At 38.9% G+C, this 21,498-nt stretch overlaps 2 protein-coding genes across 6 annotated transcripts; one reads left to right on the top strand and one right to left on the bottom strand.

The window, feature by feature from the left end:
• Nucleotides 1-2,434: 2,434 nt before the first annotated feature.
• Nucleotides 2,435-7,979, bottom strand: gcm2 (glial cells missing transcription factor 2). The gene is made up of 5 exons (XM_027013616.3): nt 7,127-7,979; nt 6,503-6,755; nt 5,655-5,767; nt 5,053-5,178; nt 2,435-3,914 (listed from the first exon to the last, which is right to left on the bottom strand). The coding sequence occupies exons 1-5, from the start codon at nt 7,220-7,222 to the stop codon at nt 3,012-3,014; spliced, it is 1,491 nt and encodes a 496-aa protein (XP_026869417.3). The 5' UTR covers nt 7,223-7,979; the 3' UTR covers nt 2,435-3,011.
• Nucleotides 7,980-10,883: 2,904 nt separating this feature from the next.
• sycp2l (synaptonemal complex protein 2-like) lies at nt 10,884-21,226 on the top strand. 5 transcript variants are annotated; one of them, XM_081719000.1, is made up of 30 exons: nt 10,884-11,267; nt 11,394-11,418; nt 11,507-11,592; nt 11,686-11,774; nt 12,198-12,232; nt 12,332-12,474; nt 12,621-12,673; nt 12,765-12,810; nt 12,994-13,086; nt 13,454-13,514; nt 13,800-13,957; nt 14,312-14,339; nt 14,438-14,480; nt 15,010-15,043; nt 15,151-15,197; nt 15,276-15,333; nt 17,303-17,352; nt 17,609-17,669; nt 17,796-17,922; nt 18,140-18,186; nt 18,503-18,632; nt 18,825-18,892; nt 19,038-19,095; nt 19,185-19,301; nt 19,625-19,734; nt 19,854-19,948; nt 20,043-20,142; nt 20,397-20,455; nt 20,560-20,632; nt 20,716-21,226. In XM_081719000.1, the coding sequence occupies exons 1-30, from the start codon at nt 11,166-11,168 to the stop codon at nt 20,821-20,823; spliced, it is 2,304 nt and encodes a 767-aa protein (XP_081575126.1). In that variant the 5' UTR covers nt 10,884-11,165; the 3' UTR covers nt 20,824-21,226. The 5 variants fall into 5 exon arrangements, with proteins under 5 accessions (XP_081575126.1, XP_081575125.1, XP_081575120.1 ...); XM_081718999.1 differs by having other exon boundaries at nt 10,884-11,282; nt 15,282-15,333; XM_081718994.1 differs by having other exon boundaries at nt 10,884-11,282.
• Nucleotides 21,227-21,498: the final 272 nt, after the last annotated feature.

Raw genomic sequence — 21,498 nt, 5'->3', positions numbered from 1 at the left:
CACCTGTGCTCCACTCTTTCTTAATGCAGCAGAGGGAGGCAGGGAGGGAGGGAGACACAGAGAGAGAGAGAGAGAGAGAGAGAGAGAGAGAGAGAGAGAGAGAGAGAGAGAGAGAGAGAGAGAGAGAGAGAGAGAGAGAGAGAGAGAGAGAGAGAGAGAGAGAGAGAGAGAGAGAGAGAGAGAGAGAGAGTCAATGGCTGTATACTTAAATACGTAAAGATACAATAAGCAACAGATCATGTATTGCTGTATACTTAAATACTTAAAGATACAATAAGCAACAGATCATGTATTGCTTACCTCTTCTGGGCACAGTATAATGCATTCAGCACTGGCAGTCTAACAATGGCCAAAGTTTTCTGTTTTTATTTTATCTTTATTTGTTTGTTGTATTTTGAAATTTGAAATAGGGAAGTTTAAATTTAATTCATTTCATTTACCTTTAATTATCCCAATAATGTGCAAAATGTGCAAAAAAGACTTTGCACAGTTAAAGGCTGAAAATGCATCAGTGTAATTCAGTCATTTCTTGTTTTTTAGAGCAATTACAGTAGGCCCATGGACACTGACAGCATCAGAGAACAGAGGCAAGAGCAGGGATGTACTTGGGTAGACACCGTGGCTTTATAGGTTAACCCAGAATATTTGTCGTGCACAACACGCTCTGAGATGCATCAAAAAATCTGTGATCTGTAGGGCTAAACAATAATTATTACAACCATGTCCAAGCAGTGTGTTTGCTAAAATAGGATATAAAAAGATGTAAGGATGAGCATAAGCAGTGAGTATCAGCTTTGAGTTTCTTCAATTCATTCCAGTGGTGTAACTAGAAGGTTGTCAGATAGAAAGTGTCTCTGAAATAATATTAATTTTGTATGCAATTCTCAATGTCACTATCAGCAATGTGTATGGTGAAATGTTTTACCATATGCAGTCCTACTGCAAACCTCTCTTATTTGGTGAAATATTCTAAAATATTCTATTCTAAAAAAGGACCTTGTTGAATCTGTCCTGCACCTTGAATACTGAGAGTGGGTTTTTAAAGCACATTTCAAATATTTCCTCAGGACTTTCTCAGGCACATCTTGCAAACTCAGTGCAGAAATAGTTCAGAAATAGGGACCCATTTTCAGAGCGGGCCAGGTTAGTGTGATGCCCAGCATGACAGTATGCTGCCAGGGATGAGGTAGCACTCAAGATGGTGTCTTTGAAGTTCTCCATGGTTGCAGACATTATGAGGCACCTGCCTTTGAGCCACAACTATCTTTCCCCTGCTGTTTGTAAACAAAGAGCCCTTGAAATATGAGGCTCATCATGAGGGCAACAGGGGAACTATAGGGGTGTCCGAGATATGAACTAACATTAATCATACACACAAAACGCACACAGTGTTGTATATTAAAACACAAAATAGCACATTATGGTTAGACAGGGAACAGTGGAAGGGCAAATGTTAGAGGATCATATTTACCCTCTTCGGTAAAGTGACATTCTGGACATTAGTGCTTACTTGCTTTTGTGCCATGTTTTTAATAAAGTCTGTCTGCTTTAGAAATATTTGAAACTGAACTGGTAAAGGCCCCTCTCTCTGCAGTGTATTATAGTTTTACATCAATTCTACGCTGACTTGACATGTAGCGGATGCCAAGCATCGTTCAAATGTCCAACCTGACAGATTTCAAGGAGATTTGCTCACAAAGCACACACATTTCTGATGTTACAAAACCATTTGTTTATCTAGTCAGTACATCTAAAGGAATCTCCCTACAAAGTGTGTTTGTCTTGAGAACATGGAGGAGCTAGTAGTTACATGTGTGTGTGTGTGTGTGTGTGTGTGTGTGTGTGTGTGTGCATGGTTCCATGATGCCGTGGCGCCTTGTCTTTAGTCGTCAGTGCAAAGGTTGTGTGAAGAGATACTGTCAGCAGCAGGTATTACTGGCCTCTCTCTCGTTCTGTCTCTCTCTCTCCCCCTTCTTGCACATGTTATCCTTTCATCCTTTCTCCAACCTCTCCATCCTTTTGCTTTCGTTATACTGCTATTTCCTATTTGTACACACACACTGCCCCCACCCCCACCAGTGCAGAGGTCTGGGCTCTGTAACTAAGATGGAGATTAAAATCAGTCCATTGACAAACCAGCCAGTTAATTGTCTATGATTATCCTTAATGCCTCTTGACAGAGGAACATCCTCTACTTGATTGCCCATGCCAGTAAAGCGTGTCACTCTCTTTCTCTAGTGTCTTAAAAGTGCTCAGTCACAAAGCCCTTCATTATATGCTTGTAGGCGGTCTTTTTCTTTTTTACTTCCCACTGACACATGCTGAATAAACAGACAGAGCCCCGAAAAGAGCTGTTTTATGTTGCTCAGTAAAAAGGGTTCAGAGTTTGTTAAACACTTTCTGCACTTGTAATATATACATGTAATACACTAAGTAATATATAGAAAATGTTTATTAATTACATTTAATACACATTTATGTCATGTATATTCAGACAACTATTATTAAATGTATTTTTAATCTTTAATAATAGAGAAAAGAGGGAATACTGTGTATCCAGTCTGAATGACTTACTGTCACACTTAATTTGCAATCAGTTTAGTTATAAGATTATAAGACTTTTTACATCAAAAACAGAATTGTGATTCCAATATACCTTTTTCCACTCTTAATTTGCAAAGACATAAAATGCAATTTCTTTTTTATAAACAGGTATCATCTTTCTTTAACACACAGCTAGCTAATTAAAAAATATTCTGAAATGTTTTGCGGAATTTAACTAACTTTGGATCAGGTATCTACACAAACAGCTTTTCAACTAAAACATTTCAACAGGTCTAATGCTCAAATACTGCTTATAAATAGCTACACATATTTACAGACTAAACAATCACTCTTTCACCCAGTGGGTTAGATTTTTATCATTGAGGTACCGTCAGCACAAATTGTGTTGTCCACTATGTATCTGTCTCACCTTCTGATCTCCTGGCTCACTGGTGTGAAGCATCATGTCAGTACTCTCCACCCTCGTACCTATATGGATGCGTCACCCTCTCGGGGTAGCTGTTGGAGCTGTAGCTGCTGTAGCGGTAGCCCTCGAAATTCTCCGCCCTTTCAATTTTAGTGGGGAGCGGGTCCTGGTAGGAAACAGCTGTTTTGATCACACCTGAGTCCTCTGGAATCTTCAGCTCAGAGTAGGAGGTGGGGGAAGACTCCTCCAAAAGAGAATTACAGTTAGTCAGTCCCTTTACGTCATAGACGTTCTCCCCGTATTTCACCACGGAGGGCTTGGGGCAGGGTTGGTAGGACACCTTAGTTGTGGTGGTGATAATGGTCTGGAGGGCTGTGGGTGTAGCAGGCCCGGGTCCTGTGTACCTGCATGGGTATTCGCTGTTGTAGTAATGGTTAGCATTGGCAGGGAGCTGTGGGTATTCCCCACGATCCCCATATGGCCCTTTGCCCAGGATCTGCTTCCAGCTGTGGTGCTTGGCAGTGGTGTCTGGATAAGTGCGCTCATGGTTCGGAAGCACGCTGGCAGAGTGTGGAGTCCCGCTTAAGCTGGGCCCACCCTTATTGAGCTCAGCCTCATTCTGTGGGCTGACGGGGTCCTTGTACAGTGCCGGGGGGTAGGGCCCAGAGCCCAGGTAGCCTGGCACCGCAAAGTCATATCCACACGGTGGACGGGGCATGTACAGACGATGATTGGCAGGCTTCTGCAGGGTGCTGGAGGTATCAGCCATGGTGGTGGCACCATGGGTGTCGTAGGGGAACTTGTAGGGCTCTGGATTCTGAAAGGCAGGGTAGTGCTGGGTCTGGATGGGGAAGTTGGATTCAGCAATGATACTGAAACGGTCTGGGGCCTCCATAGTAAGCTGGTGGATGTTGGGGAAAGGCATATCGTGGTAGCGTCCAGGCTGGGGAGAACAAGAATTATTATGTCACAACGGCTCTGCCTACATATACTACCATTTTTATGATTTGCAAAAAAAAAAAAATTAAAAAAGAATTATAAAAAATAAAAAAAAGGGGGTGATTCAAACAAGATCAAAGTTCATACAGGATCAGGCAAAATGATTTTATCCTACATTTTAAAAGAAATAAACTGAAGATTAAGATATCATTATTATTATTATTATTATTATTATTATTATTCTTATTTGGTGGTGATGTTAGTAATGTTTATTATTTTAGAACTGTCTGTCTATATTATTATTCATTAAATAAGGAAACTACCTATAAGACAAATGCTGTAAATGTAAATAGTATTGTACATAAATAAACATGAGACAAACACATGACTATTATATTATTAGTACCATTACGTGCAACAGAGAAACGGTCGACAGAAACGGTTGTGAAGTATAAAGTCTAATTCTCTTAATTATTTAAATACATTAAGTTAATGAAGTTTTTTCTCTGTATAAAAATGTTTAAATGTTGCTGACTTGATTTTTCCCCTCACGTAAGGAAAATAAATCGCACATAGCACAGTCAGCCTCTAAAACGTGTGTTTACTATAAATATTTGGGAAATGAACATGTTGATGGTGGCTGGTTAGTTGACGTGACAGTGCAGAAATAGACACGAAGTTCGAGTTTCATTCAGTCTGATCTGACGTTTCCTAATTAACGTAGGTCAGATTTTAAATTATAGCTAAACTCTCTCTTCGGACCCTAACATGAGTTTTCATAGGCGTCTATTGACAGATTAGACAATTTAGAACATGTCAGTTTAGACAGGTGATTACTGGAAAGTGGATAATTTAATAAAAAAAAAAAAACCAATATTCAAACCGAGGCTGATTTATGTTTTGCTGAGTATCCATATTCAGAGTTAACTTTTGCAAAGGTACGCTTAGTCTATAATGAACAGACGTTCACCACTTTCAGTAACAGTGAATATCTATTAATTGCTTCCCCTACCAAAGTAGTATTTTGCTAAGTAATTTCAGGTCTGCGAATTTACATATTTTCAAAAACAATGCAGAGACAGAACTGTTGAAGTTATCCGTGCGAGCGCGAGTGTTTTTTTTTTTTCCTTTTTTTTTTTAACCTCTGGCTCTATGAGTCTTCTTTTCTGAGCAAAATGAGGTGAAGACATTCTTCTCTTCACCGCGCTCCTCCTCGCCTCTGTCTCTGACTTGCTCTCGGGCCTTGGATGGTCGTGGACTCCTTTAGCCTAGACACAACGAAATAGCAAGGCTGCGTTATAAATGCGATACGCAACTACTCAATTAATATCCAAAACTGAATTTTGATTTCAACCCCAATAAAAAAAAAATACTAAACAATAACTGTTACTTAACTAATATACAAAAATAAAGTATTTTATATACTCTTAACAGTTATTCTAAATGCTACCAGCATACTTGTTTGTTCTTCATTTAAGAAATTATTTTGATATAGCATTTTTTAGTTTTTCACATTGAATTATTTATATTTAAAACGTATACCACAGAGGATTCACCTTTAAAGGGTAGCCTACTATGCATATATACCTAGGATATTTCGAGAAGGCAAATTACATACACAATATACAAATATTATGGGGCAAAATATTTGGGTGTGTAATGAAGTTGTTCATCTACGCTAGGCTATTTGTAAAAACACAGGATAGCAGTTTAACCGTACCATCAGGAAAAGATAAGCACACACCTGGAAAAATATGGCCTTGCCATCCACTCTCCAGAAATTGGTGACTGGATACCCGCTATGCCCTCGACATGGAACCAACTCAAGAGCCGAGTTGCAGTTAGGACAAAGCTTTTCTAGGAGGGACGTAAAAATAGAAGAATCAATACATCGTACTATGTAGTACGTGAAGACTTAAGATGTTATTAATTATTAATCATTTAGTACCAAAACTGGGGAAAAATAGATAGATAGATAGATAGATAGATAGATAGATAGATAGATAGATAGATAGATAGATAGATAGATAGATAGATAGATAGATAGATAGATAGATAGATAGATAGATAGATAAGGGCCTTCCTCTAATATATTAATATATCGGCAGTTTAATGCATCAAAGAGCAGTTTGATGAGCAGTGTCAACTACTTTAGTTGACACTGCAACCAAAGTTCACGTACAAGAAAGGCCGTCGGAGAAGGTCATGTTCCCTACAGGGACATTAAATGACCCAAAACGAACCGATTTGAAAACTCAAACGTTGTAAGGTAAACGTTGTAGCGTTTCACCAAGGTGCGCTGGCGAAGGCACGTAAGAAAGTAACTTCTCAAAATGAAACTTAAGCAATTGTATTTGCAACTTAATGTAATTCAGAATTGTATTCACAACGTTGCTTTGGTAGAAACGCTGTGTAGCTATTCACTAGAGCTATAGGCTATTAACAGGCTTTGTTCACTAAGATGTAAGTAAAATTAGTTATGTGTTTATGCCAACTTTAGATCCTATTCAGATAACGATCAACTCTTAGTAGCCTATAGTTTTTAACCAGACCAGATTATAATTCACTGTAATTTAAATGTGTAAATCTTACTTTGCTGCTTTTGACGTGCTTTATCACAGATGGCTGGCCGTAGTTGGAGTTTGCTTCCATCCGCTAGCGTGCAGTTCCTGGAGCAAACTACAACTCCTAAACAAGACTTCTTGAGGATTTGACAATTGTGGTTATTTGTGTTCCTCATTGCCCAGCCGCTCAAATGGCGCTGCGCGTTTTTGTCCTCGGCACTGTAGATATATCGAACATATCCATCCGTCCACTCCTGGAAAGCGTCGTATTGCTTCGTGTCCTGTAAAGACAATTCATTACGAATATCCTTTGACAGCTCTCAGATTATGTATTCCGGAAGCTGTAAATAGGTCTACTCAGGAATGCTACTGAGGGATGAACGTTGGCGGAACAATTTAATCTATTTATCAAAAAAATCTGTTTAATGTAAATGAGACATCTAATAGTAAGTGGCAGAAGCACACCGCAGTGTATCCAACTTGAATAAATTAGGTAAAGAACATTTCCAACAAAAACACAATTTCATCTAGAAAAAAAAAGTTCACCTCTGTAATTTGCGTAATGTAGCCTACATAAGCACAACGTTCATTTCCAAAATGAATATTGTATAGGAAATAGCTGATAAGTAAATGTGGGTAAATAAATATTTACCTGTGGAAGTTTAGGGTCGTTGATATCCCATGTCAGCTTCATTCCGAATGAGCATACACAATCTGAGTTGTCAAACTGATCTGACGATTTTGACATTGTACGAAGCTCCTTGAACTCGTGAGGAGCGCCTTTCTGAACTCGGTCACTGAGGTGTTTCAACTCCGAACCATATCGACCATCAGAACGTTTACGCTTAGTAAATGTTGTACATGTTTGGAGTAAACATTTATTTTACGAAATTAATTAAGACTAATACCGTTCAATTATATCCACAGTCCCAATAAACCTGGCCCGTATTTTTCTCAATACATCGCATAAATCCACGTAGCGCCGCTTCCATACAGGTGCGCGTCAAGCGGCAAGCACTGGGTAATGCTCACTGGTAAGGGCTGTGTCGTGCTGTCTATGTAAAGAGGGAGGGAGGGCCGGCCAATGCGCTGCCTTACCTCAGTTCTACCGAAGACAAACAGACTTTCCTTTTACCTGATCCGTGGAACTGACCTCTAGTAATGGCGCGCTCCTACACCATTACAAGTCTAAGTTTGCTCATATTTAGTCCACGGACATTGGTGCATCTATCGAAGCCAAACAACGTAGGTCTACAATAAAATTTCCAAAAAATCCACATGTGACCTGTGTATAAATTAAGAGACTGAATGCTAATGCAGGAATTATCGTTATAGGGATCCAATAATTTACTCTGATGCGTGCAGTTTTTAGAAAGAAAAATACTATCGCGGCCAAAAATCTGAGCTGACGGTTGAGAACTCCAGGCAACATACGCGTCAGCGAAATTTTACGAGCAAGTTCGACTGAGACTCAGCCGAAGGTAAAGCTCACAGTGCGCGCACGGGTTGAAGAGTTGATCCCATGTGTGATGTAATCTATTGGAGGTCATTAGTTGTTATATGTAAACGAAAAGCCTTTCTGCGTTGCTGACACAAAACAACAAGGACTGGTCAAACAAAACAAACCTCGCACAGTAAACAGCCGATCCATTTCAATTACAGCTCCTTTCTTAAAGTCACATTATACTTAAATTATACTATTATAAAAGCCTTTAAATATCAGGTGTTAGTTAATCCCACTTTAGTCTTTCTGGCTTTTTTAAACTTTCTTTTTAATGTTTATTCAGTTGTTTCGCGGCTGAGGTATGAATCTTGTAAATGTATCCCCAGAGCTTGCTATCTGAACTAATCAAGAAAGTAGAAACTTCATTTTTCAAACCAATTTGTGTACAGACAGCGCAGATAGAAAACGTTTTGCCTATGTACACCTGCAAGTGTAATGAAGAAATTTTATTTATATTTACAACAGAAATCCCTTATTTCCCCCTTGAAATAATACGTTAACAAATATGAAAATATCAGTAATGCCATATTTCGGGTCGGTAAAATATCTGTACTGCGGTCCCAATATAGTGCATAAAGCGTGTCTTGGATGATGCTCTTAGCAGACTGCACGAAAAAGTAATCTTTTTCATTCCTTTGTTATGGGAGTATATTGTAACGGGTGCCTCATGATAATTCACCATCCGTGAATGAACTGTAATGTATGAATATAGGATGCTTTACGATGCCATTATAAATACAAACATAGTTAAATATAGGAATAATAAGTAAAATAAATCAAATGCCACTTTTAAGCACAGGCTCGTTTTTTTTCATACTTCTTATTTATCTATAGACAGGTTGAGGTATCTATATCCAGGCATAATTTTAACAAAATTAACTGAGTTCGTGATGTGATTTATGTCATAATAGGTTTGCTTCTTTAGCCACATTCTTCCCCTTCAGACGTTACAGTGGGCTCTAATATTTTATGCAGGCGTTTCGGGTAACTAATTCAGCGCGTGCTATGTGCAGTTCCTATCCTGTTTGCTCTTCTTGAATTGTCAGGAATTAAACTCAGCAGTTCACTCGAAGAACTGGAAAGGAAGCTAGGACATAGCAGAGAAAACGTTACCATATAAAATTAATAAAAACTGCAGTTATAAAAATGCGTTCATGTTATTGCAAGTCGTAAACTGTCTTAAACCTTTACCACGTGCGCCTGGAATAATTATTTTCGAATGAGGCGCACCTGTGTTAATCTGCGTGCTGAGGAGTCGTCGGTTTCGAAATTATGAATGTAAGTTTATTTTGCTAACAAATCTGATTACATTTATCCTTTCAAAAAAAAAAAAATATATATATATAGAACAGCTATGCCTAGATATATGACATGAGTAACTAATATACGAGGGATGTATGTTTATGCTGTTAGTGTAACGAATGTGAAACATCACTGAACTGCTTAACCTATCGTAGCAACGGAGGCTTTTCAAGATACCCTGTAATATACGAATGATACCTAATTTTAATTACTTTCAACCTTTTTTATACAGGTTTCGGGCAAACTGGAAGATGCATTCGCTAGTAATAATGTTATTTCAGCCGTCATGGTTATTACTGAGGAGAAGTCTTCCACGTCTCTGGTCGAACGGCTGGATGAAGTTGCAACCAGGGTATCTGATTCAATAATCGTTATGTAAAGACCGTTTTAAGATCCCATATGTTGACACGCGTACCATATTGCAAATGTCATCCCTTATTCTGAATGACCTGGTACTGTAATCATGCCAGGCTGTATATTTGATTGCACTTAAAACGGATTGTCAATTGTTAAGATGGATTGTGCTTGTCTGTTTTGCTGCTGCATGTATGGCCTACTGTGGAAAAAAAAAAGTGGACAACCTTTTAGCTTTAAAATGAAGATATGCTTTTTACAAACTTAACCTTTACCCACAACTCGCGTATTTCAAAATTTGCCTATAAGGGGTATCAACTGAATCTGAATTTGCGAGTTGTGACAGTAGCCTATGTGAGCTCTCTGTCTCAAAGTCGTGAAAATGCTTCTAGCATCACTGGCATGCCATGTCTTGGATTGTACTATGTATGTTGTTTCCGTACGTGTGCAATTAGACTGTGGATAATTGAAAGAAGTTTCGCTTCTGAGGTTGATATTTGTGTAACGAACCCTTTTGTAAAATGGAAGGGGCTGACTTCTTGAAGTAAGTTCGATAGCAAAATGTTTTATTTTTATTTGAGGTTAAAAGTGAGTTAAAGACTAGATTAACTGTGTAAAATAAGGGAGTCACGACCTGTAAACAAATTTACCAATTCTAAGTCTATAAGAGAAATAACAGGACAAGTTTTAAATGAATACTTTGACTGTTGCCAGTCGATACATACACCTGAAGTCTGAAGATGTTGCCACGCCTTGTTTACCAAGGCAAATTACCTCACAAAATCACATCTCGTGGAAGATGCACCTGAGGCTCCACATGAGTTTGATGAGATGTGAATCGTCCGTTTTCCCGGAAGAACTTTGCTCTTATGCAAACGCTGAGAATCGTCTGAGAGTGAACCGAGTGTCGAGGACATTCCGGGAAGGATGCGCCTTTAATATGCCATCGAGATTTGCTTGCAAACAAGTGGATACATTGCTTCATAAAGTTAAACTCCTGCAGAACTTAATTTATGTTGGGAGGTGTGGTGTGTTTGTTTGTTTGTTTTTTGGTTGTTTGTTTGTTTTGTTTTTGTGTGTTAACTAACTCTCCCCCTTCCCTCCCCCAGGAATTGCATAAAAATGAATTCAAAAACGTTACACTGCTATTACAAGCAATTGGACAGTTAATCTCCAGAGATACAGATTGCATCAACACACTTGTTCATCAAGGTATTGTAATAAAGATAAGTATCCTGTCTAACTGATTTGATACTGTACAGAACATGGATAACCCGGCATGCTCATTATCTCTGGCCCCCAACACACCCCTATCCTTGAGGCAGACATGGGTGTGTAGGGAGGTGGGACACTAGCTGGAAGTCCCACACGACTGAGGCCTTAAACTGCCCTGTAGTTATAGAGGGTAATATTGTGGGTCTGGAATAATATTTATGTATTTGTAATATAGATAACGGCGATTAAATATGCACACTGTCACGGGTAATATAATGCCCGTTGTCGGGGTAACCCTGTTTCTTTTGAATTGCACATGCTGAACTGGTTTGAGAGGGTCTCGGACTATCTGAAGACACAGACGAAACCAACCAAGTCACCGGTGCTGCTTATGGAAGTGTTCTATGAAGTGTCCATGGTGATGTACCTCCATGTCAGCATAGAGCCAAAACTGTTTCCAGTTTTGTTCACCACTTCATAACGGTGTTCTCTACTAGTTGATGTCAGAAGCCAAAGATTAATCACATTTTCTATTCTCTTTCAGGGTCTTTGCCAGTGCAATGTTGAAGGTGCCCACAATATTTTTAGTGTATGCATTACTGTGATTGGTAGAAATTTCCACAGTGTTAATTTACTGTTTGTTTGTCTATGTTGCAGGCAGCAATAAAATTTTGGAAATCCTTATGCTGAGGTTTGGCGCTGTTGTGATAGACCAAGAAGTGACTTTTAATCTGCGCCTTGAGGTAGGTCCACAGTGAGAGAAACAAACTGCTGTAATTTAGATCTGTAATCTAAATTAAGTTTCCTTTGAGTTCAGTCTCCTTCTCCCCAAACAGGCAATTAAAACAATCAACTCCATGTTGGACAATGCTTCTAAAGAGAGCCGGAAAAGACTTTGCCAGACCAATGATCATGACTTTTTGCTGTAAGTTATTACTTAGAAGCATGAACAAAACATGATCATTAAAGAAAGTGAGGCCTATTTACAAATGTATAAATGTACAGGTCAAACCATGCTGTAATGTTGATCATGATGGACAAGGTACTGCCATGTAAGCTAATAATGTTAGTATAGAGAAAATTGCATATGATTATGCACGATACCTGATATGCTGGTGCTGTTTGAGACCCAGTGTGATTTGTTTAAATGAAGATAGTTTGTGGCTTCTTTAGTTTTAAAAATGTGACGCTGAAAGGTTTCAATAAGTGGATGGCGTATGCTGCCTCCTAGTGGAATTGTCCTAGTACTACAGTTCTGCTGCCTTATCAGATTTATGCAAAAACCTTTGCAGTTTTTAATTTGATCTTCCTTTGTATACAGCAGTTTTTGTCCTGCTTTCTCTTTCAGAGAGGAGTTTGCAAAAGTGATGATCGATGTTGGTGGTAAATCAGTCTGCAACTATTTATTTATTTGTGTGTATGTTTATAGCACAACACTAAGATATCGTCAAGATAAATTGTTTAAATATTCATGTGGCACAGATTATGAAATGCAGGTGGCCATTTCTGAGGCACTCTGTCGACTGTCGCCAAAAAAACAAAGGGAGGAATTGGTGGGCAAGTGGTTTAGTTACAGAAGCTTTGCATCGGCATTCACAACGATAAGGGTGAAAGAGTTTGAAACGGTATGTTCATATAGCCATAAAGGCCCATCTTGATTTAAATTATGAATGAAATCATAATACAAGTCTAAAAAGGTAATTAACTGGAATCTTTTTTTTATTTCTCCTCTCTTTCCCCCCCCGAATCCTATAACACCTTTTGTGCAAAGGACTGTAGGATATTTCTGAACAAACTCAATAGTTATTTTGGGGCCTCAAGAAGGTATCTGTACATTGCTATTACAATATATGCAATTGGCAATATTTGGTTTTATTTGTGAATGTAATTCACTTTCTCATTCTCTCACACACAGTGTGTTTTCATTTCCGTGCATTAGGGCATTTCTAGGCTTCAGCGAGGTAAGCCTGAAAGTAGGACTCTAGTTTACACTTAGCTTTTACATTCTCGTGCCTGTTTGTGGGGTATAGAAACACAAATATAATAGAAAAGCATTTTCTATTTTGCAAAAAGGAAGCGGAGTGCCAGAGTGTTTTCACGTGGCTCTGGTGTCCTTCTCAACACATGCATTTTACACTGCTTAGTTGTTCAAACCTGAGGATGAGCTGCTGCAGCAGTTTTGGGTGGACTTCAACGTTGGAACCTCCTGCATCAGCTTCTATGTGAATGACCCAGAAGTGCGTTCTAATCCAAATGATCTTCACCTGTTACATCAGTACCCTCTATTGGAGGGGGGGAAAAAAAAAAAAAAAAAAAAAAAAAGTTGCACCTTGTTTGGACTAAGTCAGTTCCACAGTCCCAGTCCTAACCTTTTGTAATGTTTCATGCAAGATTGCTCATGTGACTGTTTGACTTCCCAGTGATGAGGTCCTGATGGGTTTCATTTCTATGCAGGACTCTACCCAGTACTAACAGCCTTTCTGAGTAAACATTTACCTGTGGGAGGATCTCTGCCCAGTCATAAAAACTAGAAGAGGATTTTATATGGTCATGATTTTAAGTAGTTCTTTAGCAACTGTTTATTTAAGTTTCATCCATCTGTAGGGAACTCTGTGGGAGCTTATTCATCTGCCTAAAGAAGCCATCAGTACATATAGTCTTCAAGGTGAGGTTTAATTCAGACTAAAGCTTGAAGATCTCAAAGCCAGGTGAACATTTTGCCAAGAGGAAAAAAAATGAACAGGATAAACACATTTGGTTTTTTTAAGAGAAAAAAACACTAAAAAATAGTTTATCAAATATTGTTTTATGCTGCAAATTCTATTGTAATCTTATTTCTTAAAATGTCAGTGTACAGATTTGCATCTTATTTTGCATGAGAAATCTTATATAAATTTGTTAGGACACAACTCGAGTAAACAAGAAATGTTCACTCTCTCCCTCCAATTAGAAAGTGATGATCAGAAGACTTTGATCATTCACATGTCCCTTCCTGTCACTCATGGTGATGTCAGTGACAAAATGGTCCTGATCACATTCGATTCCCAACATGACATCCAGACTGCCTTGGAGAAAGTCTTTGTAAGAGAGAAATCGCCTGAAGCCCAGGTTTGTTGGCCTTCAGTTACACAAACGTGGCCGATACGTTAGTAGTATTTGCAATAGTTTGGTACTATAACTGAATATTACTCACTGTCATAATATAGCAATTGGTGTTCACACTGCTGGGTGGAAGTGGCCAAACTCAGTTTTGTTGATTTGGTTGTTTGGTTTTTAAACATCACACTTCATGGTGCAGGACAAGATTACTTCTGGTCTCACTGCTGGTGATCCCTCTTTAGAGCCCACACATCTCCCCACACAGTGACAACAATAGATGCTAAAACTGCACATACGGTATATAGATATTCTATGACCTATTAAAATGTTGGAAGTTAATGTTTTGGAACATCTTATTTGTAGCATGTGGCATCACTTGGGGAAGACTCAGGTGTGTTGAATCTCAGACATGATCCATGAGCATCATTTCATATCCCACCTGCTGCTTTACTGATTTTGTATGTCAATGTGTACAATTTCTTCTATTAGGAGTTTCCACTACTCCAGCTGATGGTATGCAAATATCAAACAGGTACTGTTTTGATAATCTGCATTTCTAGAAGGAATTATGTTTTCTTATAATGGGCATTAAGATGTGTTTGAATGTCAAGGAATGGGAATGATTCTCAGTCTTATGAAGGTGTGTGTGTGTTTTCAGTTTTCTGGCATGTCATTTAAAAACCCATGGAACCTAAATCTGTGTTTTTCTCCTTAAGCTGATCTTGCTCTTCATGGCTCACACACTTCCAAAGTTCCCATGTTCCAAAGCTTAAGTAGCATAGCAGGTTGTGAGTCTGTAACTGAGATGTCAAGCAAGCACACACACTAGACCATCAGGACCACACCAAGACCTCTCAGATAGGGCTGATGAGCCAATTTAGTTGCTTTTTCAGCACTGATATTTTTGTTTTGGTTTTATTGAAAATCTGCAGAATATTTATTAACACACTCTAGTATCATATAAATGTGTTAGAATAATTTAAGGTGTTCCCTGGGTCTTTAAATGATTTGGACTTTTTACATGTTTAACATCCATGACTGTTGCATTTTTCTTCTTTTAGCTCTCCTGTTGCAGTGACTAAAGGAAAAAATCAAGTAAAGACTTATTCTAACTGGACATCATTTATGGACATGGATGGCTGGCTGGATAGAAAAATTGGATCTGTTTCTGTATCTTTTTTTTTTTTCCCTTTTCCCCCTAGGTTTCTTTTGTTCTTCAGAGTGGACCAGGAAAACTTCCCTCACCCAAGTGAGCTTGTATCTGCACAGATATATCTGCACTCTATCTTTAAGAGCATCACCACAGCATTTGTATTCATTTGTACAGAAGCAGACTTGCACCAGTGGAAGATCCTTTTTGTCTAAGAAACAGCTCAGACACAGAGGTAAGTTGACACTCTTGCATGTCTGTGTGTGCTGGTCATACACACAATATTCTGCCCAATATGCAAAGAATCCCACTGATTCTGAAACTGTTAAATCTGCATTTGATTGGTGCACCTGCCCCTCACTTGCTTGGACAGGCTATAATGACTTTTTGGCCCATGTAGTCAATATTCCTCATTAGTTAAAATCATCAGCATGAAAACAGTTATTACAATTCTCAAGATGGATATAGACAGAATAGTCAACTCTAGTTTTTGTCATCAGAATGTTAAATCTAATCTTAAAAAAAGCTCAGGAAACTGATGAGTCTGCCTTACTACATGTTAATGAACATTTATAGGCTCATCTTTGCGCTTTCTGTCCTCTTTATTGAGGATAGGATTCTCTTCCTAATTCACTGCTAGCCTGTTTTTTTTTCCAATGTGCAGAGTGGCTATGCTAAGTTGTTCAACTAACAACAAGTAAGGAATCACATACTCCGCTTATATGCAATATTTACTGACATAATGTTTACTTTCATGAGAGTGCTTGTTTTCAGAGGTGCTATGCTGAGCGAGTGGATGTGTATATGACTGTCTCAGGTCACCGTTTCAGAAACTCTGAAAAACACGTTTCTCACTGATGTGTCAGAGAGGTCATGTGACAGGAAGTCAAAGACTATAACGTTCATGGCTGCTTTATGGAGGTACCAGGTCAGTGGGGTTTGGTTATGTCTCCAGCTTTTAAAAAAAAAAAATGCTGCATCAAGAATTGCCTTAAGGATTTAACTTGCTTCCACAAACTGTGGAAGTAAGGAAAGTTCTTAAGGCAGTTATTGAGGCAAACCAAGTTGGAGACTTATCACTTTCACCACTTTCCTGATGATCAGTCTTGATACTGTGACACATGTATACTGCTGTTATCCAATCTTGGTTCTGAATTGTTCCTGTACTTCCCCCTGCTCTGGCACACCTGAATTAGCTCAAAGATGGATAATCCTCTTTACAACTGTAGCTGAGGAAAATGATCCTCAGCAGTTCTTTGGCTACTCAGTTGGGGGAGAGGAAAGATCAGTTATAGCCAAAAATCTCAGTCTGCTGCAACTGACATGTCTGCTGCTCATGGCTGTTGAACTGGAGAAAAAAAAAAAAAAGATTTACCCATTTTCAAGCTGCTCGGAGCCCTTGGGTCTGCACAGCTGGTCTATTTTGTGGCCTTTGTTTTTGTGAAGTGGAGTAGTGATTCATAACAGGCAAAGAAGCTGAGCCTTCTCACATTCTGGCCCTAATTAAACTTAACTCTTTATGATTGTATAAAGAAATCCTCAACTTTTATGTACCTCATGTTAGAAAAATGTTTTGCATTTTTCTTTCCCCAGTATGGTAAGCAGAGACTAACAAAATCACAGTAGCATAAACTAAACTGGAAGAGGAGGATGAGAACCTAATGACCTTTTCTAGAATGTAAACTGTCCAATCAGAATCAAGATGGAAATTGTAGAACATTATTCATGTCTCTCAAAATGCTATTAAGACACTAAAAAGTTCTAATGGGGGCAACGTTAAATTTCCATCCTTTTATAATGATAAACAGTCATATTTGGGTACTATAATGTTGGCTACATAGGGTCGTCTTGTGAACCAATTAGCTTTGAGAGACACTCAATGCGTCTTGGCATTAGATCTTTTGCATTCACAATTAAGCCTGGCTAACATGGCTGTGAACAACATTTGCTGAAAATGACTTAACAATGTCAACTGTGTGGCATTGTGTTATTGACTTTTGAAGTTGCTGGAAGGGGCCCATTTCATTTGCTAAGTATACTGATCCTGTCTGGTTAGATAACCAAAATGGCTTTGATGAATATTCATTCACATATCCATGTTCCCCCACTATTTTGCTCTTGGTCTGCCATTGTTGTTGGGATTCTGTATAAGCATAACCTCAAGATTAACTGTTTGATAATTAAGTGGCATCTTTGTTGTCTAGGTGGTGCGGGCCAAAGCTGTCATCTTTGGGTTGCCTCTCTCCTCTAATGGGTAGGAAAGATCATGTTGAACCCATACCAGGCTTACACTCAGACAAGCCAGCAGAACACAGACTATGAAGATAGTTAATCCTTTTCTCATATCTATAGTGTTACTGGTGAATTGGTCCAACCCTTAATTCTCTAATGTATCACATCTGGCTGAAATGAATACAGTATGTGGGTATGGGTTGCTTTCTACTTTTTACACAAAGCTTTATGACCTTGCACTAAATGACTTGCAGTGGTTGTGAATTTGTCTTAATTAGGTCTGGTGGCTCTGTTAAGTCCCTTCCTGTTGGTGTGGAACAAGTGAAATCTGCACAAAAGGTGAGTTAAAATCCATTATGGGTCTGTTTGAGAGAGAGACACTAGCGGTGTTCCTTTTTTTTAAGAATGCAAACCCTCTGGAATAGTTGAAAACCTTGGATAATTTCTCACTGCCATTATATTCAGAGGAAACTGAGGATGTTTCACTCCGAGAGTGACACCTACGTGCTGCCCAGCGAGAGACGTCCCTCCAGAGATGCACCTCATGCTGATTATACTCGCAAGAGGCCACGACAGAAGATTAAACTCAAAGGTGACCACACAGCTCACTCACCTATGGCATTGGTTCACAATACTGTGCCAGATGTTTGGTAATACTTCTGATTCTTTGCCTCAGGTAATTATTATTATTCTGGGTTTTTGGGGGGTTTTTTGGAGTAAGGGAAGAAAAAGCCAAATATTTCATTTGTGGGGTATAGGCCACTAGTAGTTCGAGATATACAATGTTTAATTTTCCCACTTTTTTGCAGTTCTTCCACTTTCCTCACCCAGCAGTATGGAAGAAGAGTACTTCAAGGTATCCTATTATTTTTATAATGAGCCACTCTAAAAGCCAGGGTTGTTGGGCTTGTTGATCATAAACTCTTCTTTAAATCTTTCACTTTAAGAACTCCTTTAATGATGCAAGATTAAGAAATCATTTTAAATCAATTGTTCTTAATATATAATTTCCATTTAAATGTATGGAAATTATAGAACATGTTTATCTATGTAACAACTATTTCATGTGAATAACTTTTTAAATTGCCACTGTGTGTGAAAGTTCCTCTATAAATAAACTTGCCTTGCTTTGCCACACACAATTCTGACTGATGTGACTAAATGGTGATTAGGAATCAACCCGCAGACACAGACTACTGGAACAAAAGAGGGCTGAAGGTGTGGTAGGAGAGCATGATGGCAAAGCTAAACTCCAGAATCTAGACCTCTTGCACCCAGACAGAGAGATCACCGCGGATTCAGGCATGTCATAGAAGATCTGCAGGCAGCAGTGGCTTGCTCATCAGTGATTATGGCTCTACCTTAGTTATTAAGATATTTAGGAAACTGAAATTACTCATACCGAAACTATTTCAAATCTGTACACCATGATGTCTATTATGAGCTGATAAATTCCGCTTCAATGTTCATGCCCTCTGTCTCTTTTCTCTTCAGGCTTTCAAGACAAGACTGTATCTGAAGATACCTTTTTTGCAGATGAGGAACCTGATGTGTTTACAGAGGTACATTGCTTTCAGCTCATTTAATATCTGCATACCTAAATTTCCTGATACACATGTCAGTATTTTTTAACCTTGATATAAATGCAAAGTATTATGGAATATTTGACCTAAAAAAAATCCAGAAAAGCCACTTTTTTTTTTTCAGACACATGATTTATGCAAAGAGCCACCTCCAAGGAAAACACCCCTGGAATCATCGACAGGTAGGTATTTGTGTCTAATCGTATGCTTCACATTTCACCTTCAAAACCTGAAGTTGAAAAATAGTATTTGGGAATGACTGACACAACAGAGTTGTGTGTGGAAACCGAGATGACCGAAATGCAGCCAGAGGGAGAAGAACTGCCACCCTTTTCCACACTCAAGCCCAGAAGACTGTTCCCCTCTACTTCAATGGAGAGTGCAACAGGTGGGGCAAGTTCATCTATACCTTGGCAGCTTGGTTAAAGAATGGAACATAAGGCACAAGTCCACTAGGGGGAGTTTCAAACCATAAATTCCTGGTGAATGTTCCTCATTAATTTTGAGTCCTCAGCCCTGCTGAACATCAAAGTTTAATATGCACCAACTAGCAAAAGTCTAGATTTGTTGTTGGATATAACATCACAAACCCAGATCTTGTGAGCTGTGGGCTGGGTTTATGTAGGTAGCAGCTGACTCCTATATAACCACTGTATCACCAAATATGACCTTTGGTGAACCTGAAAGGAATGTGGGTGTGGATTTGTACAGAAACAGTGACCCAAGCATTGGTGGAGGATGAAGAATCTGAGACGGAGTTGGGTTCTGGAGTCATTGCTGCTTTTGATACCTTCAAGGCTCAGCTAAGAGAACATTTCTCTGTAAGTTACCATCCTAGAAATGGCATGTTTGTGGGTGTGTACACCTCCATCATGCAGCGATTACTTGGACGTTGGCCCATTGTATGTTAAAATGCAAATTGGTCCTCTTCCATTTACAGTCCCGGTATAAGAAGATTGAAGCAAAGTCACTGAGATCTTTAACTGACTGTCAGGAAAATGTGAGCTCTCTCCTGCGAACAGTGCATGATCAAAGGTACAGTTTGATGTAAGGATTCATTTTCGAGTATGAGCTATTACCAAAGTTGGTGAATATTTGAATTGGTAATTCTTGTTTTTCCTGTGTGAAGACTTGTCCATTTAGATCACTTCCAGGACACGGTTGTGCAGCAGTTGGGACACTTGGAGCAGAACTGTCTTTCCCTCAAACACATTGAGCAGGAAACTGTGGTTTGTTTTACCTCCCTGATGCATCCTCTGTATTCTCAATATTTTTGATCTTGATTGGTAAAGAGAAAAACATTTCTTAAAAGGCCTCCTCTGGACTACATTTTGTAAGGATTCTTCGGTGTAGAAGCTTTTTTTTTCTTTTTTTAAGCTTTGGCTTGTGCAGGATGGATGACTTTCACCACATCTATTGATTTTGTTTGTATGCTGAATTTACCTTAATCCCATTTAACTGCCTCTTCATCTCTGTAATCCAGAGGTTCTGGCAGTCAGAGTCTGACAGAGTGAGATCTTTCTGTGACAGACAACATAAGCGGTACCTTTTGAAATAACCTACATTCACCTTGAAAAAATGGGCCTCACTGAAATCTAAGTAAAGCTATTAGAACATGTAGTTCTGCTATTATCTTTTTCTTCCAGGGTGGATTCTATAGAGGTACCAAAAGAAACTAGGCCAGTGCCACAGAGCTGCACAGAAGGAATGACCAGCGCTGTAAGCCAGTCTGCATGTCTCCAAATGTCCAGACGTTTGAGTGCAATGGCAGCCATTAATCTTTACCACCACCTTGTTTTCAGTCCTCAGATCTCTATGCCACCCTCTCCATGGCAACGCTAGGCAATAAGGTGGCAGTGGAGAGACAACAAAAGCCAAGCACTGTTCCAACCACCACTGCTACCTCCTAGGGACTTTCTCACTGTGGCACAGTACATTTTCTTTTTTTTTTTTCTTTGCTCCTTATATAACCTGAAGCATGGACACCTACACCACAGGGGGGGAAAGATTTGTGCTTTAAACTGGAAAATAAAAAACATCTGCACATTCAATAGGAGACATTTGTACATTTGTGGATTTCTAAGATGCTATTCCTCTTTTAGCTAAGCATGTTCCCCAGGAGAGGTTGCATTGACAACCCCATTGTTAAAATGCACATGCACTGCAAATTTTCACTGCATCAAGTGATTATAAACAAATTGGCATTAAAGACCACATGCATTGCCTATGAAACTTTAGCATTATTTAGCCAACAAGAGAAATATAACTAATTACATGAGTGATGGCTAAAGACTCACACTCAACAAAAATGAATCTACACATCAGCCTCTACCTTTGATCATGCACTGTTCACAGAAGAGAACTTTTTTTTTTTTTTTTTCTTTCTGGAAGTCAAAGATCTGTGACTTTGCTTCAAACATCTTACACCTGGACTGTAAATGGAAGAGGACCAATTTGCATTTTATTGTTCAATGGGCTAATGACCTAGAGAAGGGTTCCACCATAGTAGCTGCGTGATGGAGGTGTGTGTACCCCCAAACATGCCATTTCTAGGTTGATAACTCGGAGAGAAATGTTCTTAGCTG

Source organism: Electrophorus electricus, chromosome 1 (genome assembly GCF_041902795.1).
Source record: "Electrophorus electricus isolate QZ-2024a chromosome 1, ASM4190279v1, whole genome shotgun sequence".
Taxonomy (NCBI): Eukaryota; Metazoa; Chordata; class Actinopteri; order Gymnotiformes; family Gymnotidae; genus Electrophorus; species Electrophorus electricus.
This window is presented reverse-complemented; position numbering and strand designations above follow the sequence as displayed.

Excerpts from the sequence above, each read along its gene's own strand:
- gcm2 (XM_027013616.3), bottom strand. The coding sequence starts at position 7,222 with ATGTCAAAATCGTCAGATCAGTTTGACAACTCAGATTGTGTATGCTCA. Across the intron at positions 5,179-5,654 it reads GCAAGGCCATATTTTTCCAG|GCTAAAGGAGTCCACGACCA; the intron begins GTGTGTGCTTAT and ends CGTTGTGTCTAG. Across the intron at positions 3,915-5,052 it reads GAAGACTCATAGAGCCAGAG|CCTGGACGCTACCACGATAT; the intron begins GTTAAAAAAAAA and ends TGTTCTCCCCAG.
- sycp2l (XM_081718994.1), top strand. The coding sequence starts at position 11,166 with ATGCTGAACTGGTTTGAGAGGGTCTCGGACTATCTGAAGACACAGACG. Across the intron at positions 13,515-13,799 it reads CAGTACATATAGTCTTCAAG|AAAGTGATGATCAGAAGACT; the intron begins GTGAGGTTTAAT and ends CCCTCCAATTAG. Across the intron at positions 18,633-18,824 it reads AGAGATCACCGCGGATTCAG|GCTTTCAAGACAAGACTGTA; the intron begins GCATGTCATAGA and ends TTTTCTCTTCAG.